The 10940-nt window shown below is 36.0% G+C and overlaps 1 protein-coding gene across 1 annotated transcript; it reads right to left on the bottom strand.

The window, feature by feature from the left end:
• Positions 1–360: 360 nt before the first annotated feature.
• Positions 361–10546, bottom strand: LOC106476636 (protein obstructor-E-like; the record flags this gene model as incomplete). Its single annotated transcript, XM_013937280.2, has 4 exons — positions 361–685; positions 7477–7702; positions 9621–9809; positions 10364–10546. Coding segments are annotated over 4 exons (923 nt in total), but the record flags the coding sequence as incomplete, so codon positions are not given.
• Between the last annotated feature and the right edge of the window lie 394 nt (positions 10547–10940).

Below are 10940 nucleotides of genomic sequence, written 5' to 3'. Positions count from 1 at the left end.
CTCTCGATACGAGATATTTTTAGAATTGTGCAAAGAGTGCACAGATTTTTTTACGTATATTGTGATACCTGTAAACATAAGAGCTAGGACTGACACTTTGTAAGACTTTAATGCTAATTTAATTTCGTTTGTAAATATATATTCATAATCACCATCTCATTGCATGTTATTATATATATATATTGTAAAATAAATTACTCCTGGGAAGTCCAGATAATATTCAAAGATTACACTAAAAAAAAGTACCAAAACAATAACTTGTCCCAATAGTAATTTTCCAAGTTAAAGGCCGTGGAATATTCCTATTCTGGAGGTCTTTAATGAAAACCCTGAGTTTAAATTTTTAATTTCGGCTACAGATTATTTATAAAATTGTGGCTTCAAAGAGGCTTCATACTGTCCAGCTACAGGAACATCGTACTGTCCAGCAATGGGTGTCTTCACAGAGGCATCATACTGTCCAGCTACAGGGACATCGTACTGTCCAGATATGGGTGTCTTCACAGAGGCATCATACTGCCCAGCTATGGGAGTCTTCACAGAAGCATCATACAGTCCAGCTACAGGGGCCTTAACAGTGACATCATATTGTCCAGCTATGGGAGTCTTCGGCACAACATACTGAGCAAGTAGCGGTGATTGCACTGGAACAGCATATTTTGCAGCTGGACCATAGTAGCTTTCACTATGGAAATAAAAGTAATAGGTCAAATAATAAATGCGTACAGTGTGATAACTCATGTGATAACATGTTATTATAGGTGGACCATAGTAGCTGTCACTACGAAAATAAAAGTAACAAGTCACACAATAAGCGGACGCATTGTGATAACATGTTATTACAGCTGGACCATAGTAGCTGCCCCTATAGAAATAAAAGTAATAGGTCACATAATAAATGCGTACACTGTGATAACTCATGTGATAACATGTTATTATAGGTGGAATAGTAGCTGTCACTACGAAAATAAAAGTAACAAGTCACACAATAAGCGGACGCATTGTGATAACATGTTATTACAGCTGGACCATAGTAGCTGTCCCTATAGAAATATAATTAATACATCATACAATAAGTGGATGTATTGTGAGAACTTGTTGTCACTGAAATATGATAGGAGCTACTACATACATAGTCAGTTTAGAAAAAGTAGCAATCATAAACTGTTATACTTAAAATATCAACAGAAGAAGAAGGAACATGACACAGTGGACAGAATACTACATCAAACAATTAGAATAATAACAACAGGAGAACAAAGAACATGACACGCTGGACAGAATAATACATCAAACACTTAAAATAACAACAACAGGAGAACAATGAACATGACACGCTGGACAGAAGGATACATCAAACACTTAAAATAATAACAACAGGAGAACAAGGAACATGACACAGTGGAGAAAGACTACTTCAAACACTTAAAATAACAACCACAGAAGAACAATGAAAATGACACAGTGGACAGAAGACTACATCAAACAATTAAAATAACAACAACAGGAGAACAAGGAACATGACACAGTGGACAGAAGACTACATCAAACACTTAGAATAACAACAAAAAGAGAACAAAGAACACGACACACTGGACAGAAAACTACATCAAAAACTTAGAATAACAACAAAAGGAGAACAAAGAACATGAGACACTGGACAGAAGACTACATCAAACACTTAAAACAACAACAACAGGAGAACAAAGAACATGAGACACTGGAGAAAGACTACTTCAAACACTTAAAATAACAACCACAGAAGAACAATGAACATGACACAGTGGACAGAAGACTACATCAAACAATTAAAATACTAACAACAGGAGAACAAGGAACATGACACAGTGGAGAAAGACTACATCAAAACTTAAAATAATAACAACAAGAGAACAAGGAACATGACACACTGGACAGAAGACTACATCAAAAACTTAGAATAACAACAACAGGAGAACAAGGAACATGACACAGTGGACATAAGACTACATCAAAACTTAAAATAACAGCAAAAGGAAAACAAAGAACATGACACACTGGACAGAAGACTTTTATGTGTCATGCAGTAAGGTTATAACAAAAACAACATATGAATACGTAAAAATTACCGTATACAACAAACCCAGTATTTTTTACTCTTTCAAACCGTAAGCGTATAAAACTATAAAAGAGAGTTGGAGAGTAACATGAATGTATGTACACGATAACATGGAGAGTAACGTGAATGTATGTACACGATAACATGGATAGTGACCTGAATGTATGTATGTGATAACAAGAATAGGGACCTGAATGTATGCACATGAGAGCATGGAGAGTGTCCAGAATGTATGTACATGATAACATGGAGAGTAACGTGAATGTATGTTCTTGATAACATGGATAGTGACCTGAATGTATGGATAACATAGATAGTGACGTGAATGTATGTTCTTGATAACATGGATAAGGACCCGAATGTATGGACATGATAACATAGATAGTGACCTGAATGTATGTACGTGATAGAGCAGAAACCTTAAATTCAGATTGGCGTGAGAATGGTCATCTAATCAAACTTACAGAAGAAATAATCAATATCTTCAATATGTAGCTAGTGGTTCAAATGCCAGACACCCTTACATGGACATGGGTAGAAAAACTAATAGCAAAGGCTTACATCCTTCTATCTACAGTATAGCCACCAACCTTGTAGTTAGGTGAAATAACAAGAATCACTGACAGAGATTCCTGTATAAACCTTGTTGTTGGAAACTCCATCTTGAATGTCATCTCTACCTGGCATAAGGGAGATGCATTGATCACCTCATGTTGAGATGTGCATGAAAAATAGCATACATAGTGGTATAAAATCATTTACTAATAGATATCATGATTTCACTCACACCCTCAAACCCAGATCCATCTTTTATCAAAGTCAATGTAACAACTTGTGCAATAGTAGCATCCCATATTGATGGAAAAATTATACTAATACAGTCTAACAAATACACATTCAAGTCCAGGCTGAGTTCATGTTCATAAGACGTGATCCAGCAGAAGTGGAAAATACAAGGATTGCACGTAATGAAGCCATGCTCTGTATATATGATCGGCTTCCAGAGCATAACACGTGGAATGGAATTAACTGTATAGCAAGGGTTATAGCGTTTCATTCTGGCACTTCCACAACTTATAGCTGAGACAGAAATCAACAACTTGGAGATATCACTCATTTACAATGATGACGCGATACAGATGAAGATCAACACAATGCCTTCATGCACAGACACATTAACACCAGTGTGACGATGATGACATGCAAGAGAGACAGTTTTAGCGTTATTGAGATGGCCATAAATACATCTGAAAGTTCAGATGGTAAGAATCTCCATCTTTAAGAACTTACAGAATTCAACATGTTGAAGTTACTGTCGGGGTATCAATGCAACTGGGAAACAGGTTTCATCTCTGATATACGGAATGATCAAATCCTTAACCAAACCCACGAAGGATCTTTTTCATCTTAAAGGCTATTAATTCACTGTTCTACCAAACACCATTGACGAGATTCCAGAGGAAGTTATAGTCAGAAGAGTTGTCTATCGGACTGAACCACAATTACCCTCATAATTAAGTGGTTATCACAGGGAGAAGTGAAACCTTGATCAATGCTGCAGAAGTCATAGCAGATATACGGGAAGTATGAGAAAGCTTTTAAGCTGGTCAGAACATATTGGCTGTAGTTTTAGATTCAGAATATACCTACAATAAAGTCCATTCACGATGAAAAAATAGACACCAGTGTCTTAGTTGCGTTGACTATCAGATAATACATTATGAAGGTGGTATTCAGACTGGAATATTTGGTCTGTCTCAAGGATCGCGGATAAAAAGTAAAATCAGTTGCCGTGTGCTAACCTCTATCAACAACATTCTGGTTAATAGCAGAAGCTCTAATAAAGGTTTCTAATACTTGAAAACAAGAAGTAACCAACCCTCATCGTAGTAGGCAAATGGTAAAAATGGCCGTCAATCCTGCCAAAATTCTTCACACTCGATAATAGACATACTTTCTATTTTACTTATCTTTATCATACTTTTATGCATCTACTTTCTACATATCTCATTTCATGTGCTTCATTAATTGTTGTTGTTATTGTAATATTTAGCATTTGAATAAATATTAATTGAATTGAAACCACGTTATACATTGTTTTATCTAAAATCTTATAATATTTGTGAGAGAACGTTTAATTCATCAAGTAACTCTAAATAATGAGTTAACTTTAAATCAATACGACTGCTAAGGTGGATTGTTTTCATAATGAATGAACTCACACTAGTCATTAAATAAACTCACCTAGTAGTTACGTTACTGTACACGGAACCGAATGAACTCACACTAGTCATTAAACAAATTCACCTAGTAGTTACATTACTGTATACGAAACCGAATGACCTCACACTAGTCATTAGACAAACTCATCTAGTAGTTACGTTACTGTATACGGAACTAAATGAACTCACATGAGTTTATTTAATGACTAGTGTGAGTTCATTCGGTTCCGTATACAGTAACTACTAGGTGAGTTTGTTTAATGACTAGTGTGAGTTCATTCAGTTCCGTATACAGTAATGTAACTGCTAGATGAGTTTATTTAATGACTAGTGTGAGTTCATTCAGTTCCGTATACAGTAACTACTAGGTGAGTTTGTTTAATGACTAGTGTGAGTTCATTCGGTTCCGTATACAGTAACGTAACTACTAGATGAGTTTATTTAATGACTAGCTAGATGAGTTTGTTTAATGACTAGTGTGAGTTCATTCAGTTCCGTATACAGAAACGTAACTGCTAGATGAGTTTGTTTAATGACTAGTGTGAGTTCATTCAGTTCCGTATACAGAAACGTAACTGCTAGATGAGTTTGTTTAATGACTAGTGTGAGTTCATTCAGTTCCGTATACAGTAACTACTAGGTAGTTATGTTACTGTATACGGAACTAACTGAACTCACACTAGTCATTAAATAAACTCATCTAGCAGTTACGTTACTGTATACGGAACTGAATGAACTCACACTAGTCATTAAATAAACTCATCTAGCAGTTACGTTACTGTATACGGAACTAACTGAACTCACCTAGTCATTAAATAAACTCATCTATCAGTTACTTTACTGTATACGGAACTAAATGAACTCACACTAGTCATTAAATAAACTCATCTATTAGTTACGTTACTGTATACGGAACTGAATGATCTCACACTAGTCATTAAACAAACTCATCTAAGAAACAATCAACCCTCAGTTGGAAATTTGGTTTAGAATCGGCTGTGTACAAAAATAGCACTCTGAAACAACCATAGTTAGTCAAGTTTTCAGTTTGAAGTGTGGTTTAAAATCTTATGTGTACAAAGATAGTGTTGTTACGACAGCGGAAGTCACGTGACCCTGGTAACACGTGATGAGATTATCGAAACATCATGAATTTTCTTGGCAGGTCTAGTCTGTTCCAGGCGCCCTCTTTTTTTAGTATATAAGCCCTGCAAATAAATCGAGGAGAGAAATACATAAGTAGATACATATATAGAGAGATAATTGAGTCAAGCAAACAGTAGGCACTGTAAGTAAAGTGTGTGAATCGCTGTGATTTATAGCGTGTGTTATAAAAGTTGTTAAGTTTAAAGTGACTGTACAACTGTAGCTTCGGCTGTTAGTAATTTCTTCTTCAGATTTGGTATGCCATACGAACTGCACTCAGATCAAGGCCGTAACATTGAATCAGCTGTGTTCCATGAATGCTGCAAGTTGTTTGACATACGAAAAACCAGGACAACGCCACTTCACCCACAGTCTGATGTGATGGTAAAAAATACAACTGGACACTGGGACGGGAATTGGCAAAGTTTTGTAATAGCCGCCAAGATGGCTGGGATGTCTTACTCCCTCCACTGTTGATGACATATAGAACAGCAGAGCACGAAGCCACTGGATACACTCCAGCAAAGCTGATGTTTGGTCGGGAACTTCGGTTGCCAGTGCACCGGATAACAGAACGCCCACCTTACGAAGACTTGCCTGAAAATGTGCCAGAGTTCGTGAAAGTGTTATCTGAAAGGATGGATGATATTGACCATCAAGTGCCTTCAGACTTGAAAACGTCTGCTGATTACGTGAAGCTATGTTATGATAAGAGATCTACTGAAGTCAGCTTTGTACCAGGAGACAAGATGTGGTTGTATAATCCCAGGAAGACCAAAGGGAAGTCTCCTAAGTTGTCATCTCCATGGAAGGCCCTTTGACAAAGTGGATCGTCTCTCAGACTTGACTTTCCGAATAAAATGTGGTCGGCGAGGCAAGCCAAAGGTGGTGCATGCCAACAGGCTTTAGCGTTATCACGGTCCAAGACATTTCAGTTGGAACAATGGAACAAATGATGCTGCTGAAAACGTGTCACCTGAAAAAGCCACTGTCGAAGAAGAAACTCAACCCGGTGTAGAGAAGGGGAAACAGTGAAGCCGTTAATGAAGTTACTACCACTGATATGAATGTTACCGATAGTGGAACATTTCCTGATAGAGCAGATGAACCCACATGAAGCACAAGCCAGTGAGACAGAGACCAGTACGGAAGAAGATACGTCATGTAAAATTAAGAGACTTTTGTATTTTAATTTTGTGTTTGTAAATTCTGTACATTTAATCAAATTATTGTTAATTATATATTGGTTTAATGTAAGTGGCTATTGTTCGGGACGAACAATACTGAGGAAGGGGCAGTGTTACGACAGCGGAAGTCACGTGACGCTGGGAACACGTGATGAGATTATCTAAGTATCATGAATTTTCCTGGCGACTCTAGTCTGTTCCAGGCGAAATCTTTTTTTAGTATATAAGCCCTGCAAATAAAGCGATGAGAGAAATGCATAAGTAGACACATATAGTTTGTTTGTTTGTTTGAACTTAGGCACAAAGCTACACAATGGGCTATCTGTGCTCTGCCCACCACGGGTATCGAAACCCGGTTTCTAGCGTTGTAAGTCCGCAGACATACCGCTGTGCCACTGGGGGGGGGGGGGCAGATACATATATAGAGAGAGAAATAATTGAGTCAAGCAAACAGTAGGCACCGTAAGTAAAATGTGTGAATCATTGTGATTTATAGCGTGGGTTATAAAGGTTAAGTGTAAAGTGACTTGTGAAATTCTGTATATTATAAAACTGTATCAAGACAGAATAAACTAGTTTTTAATTTTATACTCATTTTAACGTTGTGTGTCATTTATCATGTCAATCAAGTGTAATCTTCATTTGAAGTTTTGTTTGTTCAAAGAGAATGTTCTGAAAAAATCAACAAATTAATCTAGTCTTCAGTTGAAATGTACAGATAATCAGTTTTTCAGCCAAATTAACTTTTGTGCTAACTACTTCCCAATACCGTTAAATTTGTAAAGGGGACGTGCTAATGTTCAACAACAAAAACTAAACTCACCAGCCAGGTACATTGACAGAATAGTCACAATTCAAGGTCGCTTGATTAAACACTTGACCGTGTTCACACGTTTGCAAACGAGGTAATCTCTTCACTCCCGTGGGGTCATCGTAGGTCGAGACACAGACATAGTATCTTCTGCAATCGTGTGGGTCGGGATACTTTTGGTTTCCATAGTTTTGGATTTCTTCGTAGGTGGGGACAGGACAAGTAAAGCCAACAATGGCTGGAAACACAAGAACAACAAAAAACAGAGAGAGATTTAGCAGTAGCTTTTTATATCTTAATGTTCTGAAGCCATTGGAGACAAATGTGATTAATTCAAATTACAAAGTAAATAACTTTAGCTTAGTGTGTTAGTTTTATGACTTTAAAACACAGGTATTTGCCGTTCAAATTAATGTACTGAATAACAAAAAAGGTAAGGCTACAGACAAGCCTACTGTTCACCAAACGCCCGGAAAAGGACTTAAAAACCGTTTGCAGTTATATATACATGCATTTCAGGGTAAATTTCTTTAACTAAAGAAACATTTCTGATGTTGAAGAATCATATTAATATTTGATGACAAGAAAACTCACGATAAAAAGACAAAAATTAAGACACCTAAAACATACGCGAGCACTTAAAAATAGTTTCCTTGAATTTTAACAGACACCGAAAAAAGTATTGCACAAAGTTGATCAGCTTAAGACTATTTCGAAACTTACGCAAATGTAAGACTCTTCACAAGCTTGGATAAGTTTCATGGTCAGTTTTAAATTTTAAATAAAGGAAGGAAGCGTCTAGTAAAGTAGGGCACGTAAGTTATGTTCATTTACGTCATAAACAATAAACTCATTCAAATTCATGTACTGCTTTAGATTTTTAGATAATTTCAATACTAGGTTTCGTGTTTGCAGAACGTGCATTATTTAACAGTTTATTCTGTTCTACTAGTGCCTGTTTATCATGTATTGTTTAACTGTTTGTTCTGTTCTCTTGCACCTGTTGATCGTGTATTGTTTAACTGTTTGTTCTGTTCTACTAGTGCCTGTTTATCCTGTATTGTTTAACTGTTTGTTCTGTTCTACTAGTGCCTGTTTATCGTGTATTGTTTAACTGTTTGTTCTGTTCTCTTGCACCTGTTGATCGTGCAAACAGTTAAACAATATAGGATTAGCAGGCACTAGTAGAACAGAACAAAGAGTTAAACAATACAGGATCAGCAGGCTAGTAGAACAGAACAAACAGTTAAACAATACAGGATCAGCAGGCACTAGTAGAACAGAACAAAGAGTTTAAGTATACACAATCAGCAAGCACTAGAAGAATAGAACAAGCACTTAAACAATACAGGATAAACAGGCACTAGTAGAATAGAACAGACAGTTAAACAATAATTATTAGAAGAGAAAGTAGAACAGAACAAAGAGTTAAATAATACACGATCAACAAGCAGTGCCTGCTGATCCTGTATTGTTTAACTATTTATTCTCTTCTACCAATGCTTGTTGATCGTATTTTATTTTACTATTAGTCAATTTTCTTTTTATCTTCCTTTTTTCTCCTATTTATTTTCTACATTTAAATATCCTTTAAACCTTTTGTTTTACATTAAACTGTGGTAACTGGCACCAGTCATTATGACCATATTCAGTCAGTTTCTTTATTTCATTTCAACTTCACATCGTATCATTTCACCTGTAAACTATCACTATACCTATCTTTCGGCATACTTAATCCACGAATTATTTAGTTTTGCGAAGATCAAGTGTATGTGAGCCAGATTTATTTTTGAATTACCACAAATTTTCCGTTACATAAAAAAGTGGTAATTAATATTGTTCTACACAAAATACACTACTATATTTCACATAAAGATACTTTCAAATCTATATGAATTATGCTGTTTACAACCGCCAGGTGAAGCTGATACAACTCTCTAAGGTGAATTACGTTGTTTTGTACGGATTTATATGGTAAATTGTGCTATAATTCGAACATTTCCCTAAGTTCTTACCAGAAATATTCAATTTTATATTTAAAATAAACTTCAGGTTCTACTACGTATTATAATTTTCAGCCCCATGGTGCTCTGTGAGGAATGTATCAGTCCAGTTTGTATTGAGTGTGGACATTTTAAATGGATTTGTTAGGTTACCTTCACTATCACAACCGTGAACCAGGTCAGGCCAATCACAGTATCCATTCTCGTAGCTATAGGCTAGGCCTTCTGGACAAGGGAACTCGTAAGATTTTCCATCCACACACTTCAAAAAGCGCGTACAGTCACTCTCATGAGGATACTCGCCCCAGCGACGTGGACACCATTCTGTGGGTTGGGGTTGTTCTATAGAATGTATTTGTTTTATTACTACTCTGATCGATAATCAGGACAATAGCAAACAACAAAAAACATTGGCTTTAGAGATCAAAGTGAAATTTAGTAAATTCACTAACTTGGAGAAGAGAGAGAACTTTTAGAGATAGTTTACAGATAACAAAGATGGAACTCCAAGAGACAGTTTACAGATAACAAAGATGAAACTCCAAGAGACAGTTTACAGATAACAAAGACGGAACTCCTAGAGATAGTTTACAGATAACGTAGAACTGCTAGCGATGGTTTACAGATAACTTGACGGAAAGCCTGTATTATAATTTCATTTACCTTGACCGAAAAAAATACAGTTAATAAAAGTTGAATATTTCTAGCATTTAAGTAAATCTAGGAAAACATTTTTGTATATTATACTTTCCATTTCAAACTAATGATAAAAGTAACTGTAACAAAGTTATAAAAAGTTTTTGTATATTCTTGATTGTAAATAAATAAATAATAATATTTGTACATCTCGTTTTTGTTAATATATAACACATCACTGTAAACTTTTTATCACTTACGGAGTTGCGGCCTGTCGCTGCAGTCTACGTTTCGTATAGAGTCACAGTAGGAACCGCGAACATTGAAGGCCAAGCCGTCTGGACACAGTCCTTCTGTCAGAGTACCATTCCTACAGATATAATAACTGTCACACTGCTGTTGGTTGGGAAAAAAACCGTTGGCCTCATGACACTGGCCATTAGCTATGGAAACAAGAAAATATTTACAAACTTTGTACGTTTTCTTTTAAATACAATAATCATTATCTCTAAAACAGTCGTAGCCTCGTGACATTGGCCATTAGCTGTGGAAACAATAAAATATTTAAAAACTTTGTACGTTTACTTTTAAATACAATAATCATTATGTCTAAAACAGTCGTAGCCTCGTGACACTGGCCATTAGCTATGGAAACAATAAAATATTTACAAACTTTGTACGTTTACTTTTAAATACAGTAATCATTATCTCTAACACAGTCGTAGCCTCGTGACACTGGCCATTAGCTGTGGAAACAAGAAAATATTTACAAACTTTGTACGTTTACTTTTAAATACAATAATCATTATCTCTGAAACAGTTGTTACGTCTCCGTTT

This window comes from Limulus polyphemus, unplaced genomic scaffold (assembly GCF_000517525.1).
Source record: "Limulus polyphemus unplaced genomic scaffold, Limulus_polyphemus-2.1.2 Scaffold11080, whole genome shotgun sequence".
NCBI lineage: Eukaryota > Metazoa > Arthropoda > Merostomata > Xiphosura > Limulidae > Limulus > Limulus polyphemus.
Note: the sequence above shows the minus strand (reverse complement) of the source record. Positions and strands in the feature narration are given on the sequence as shown.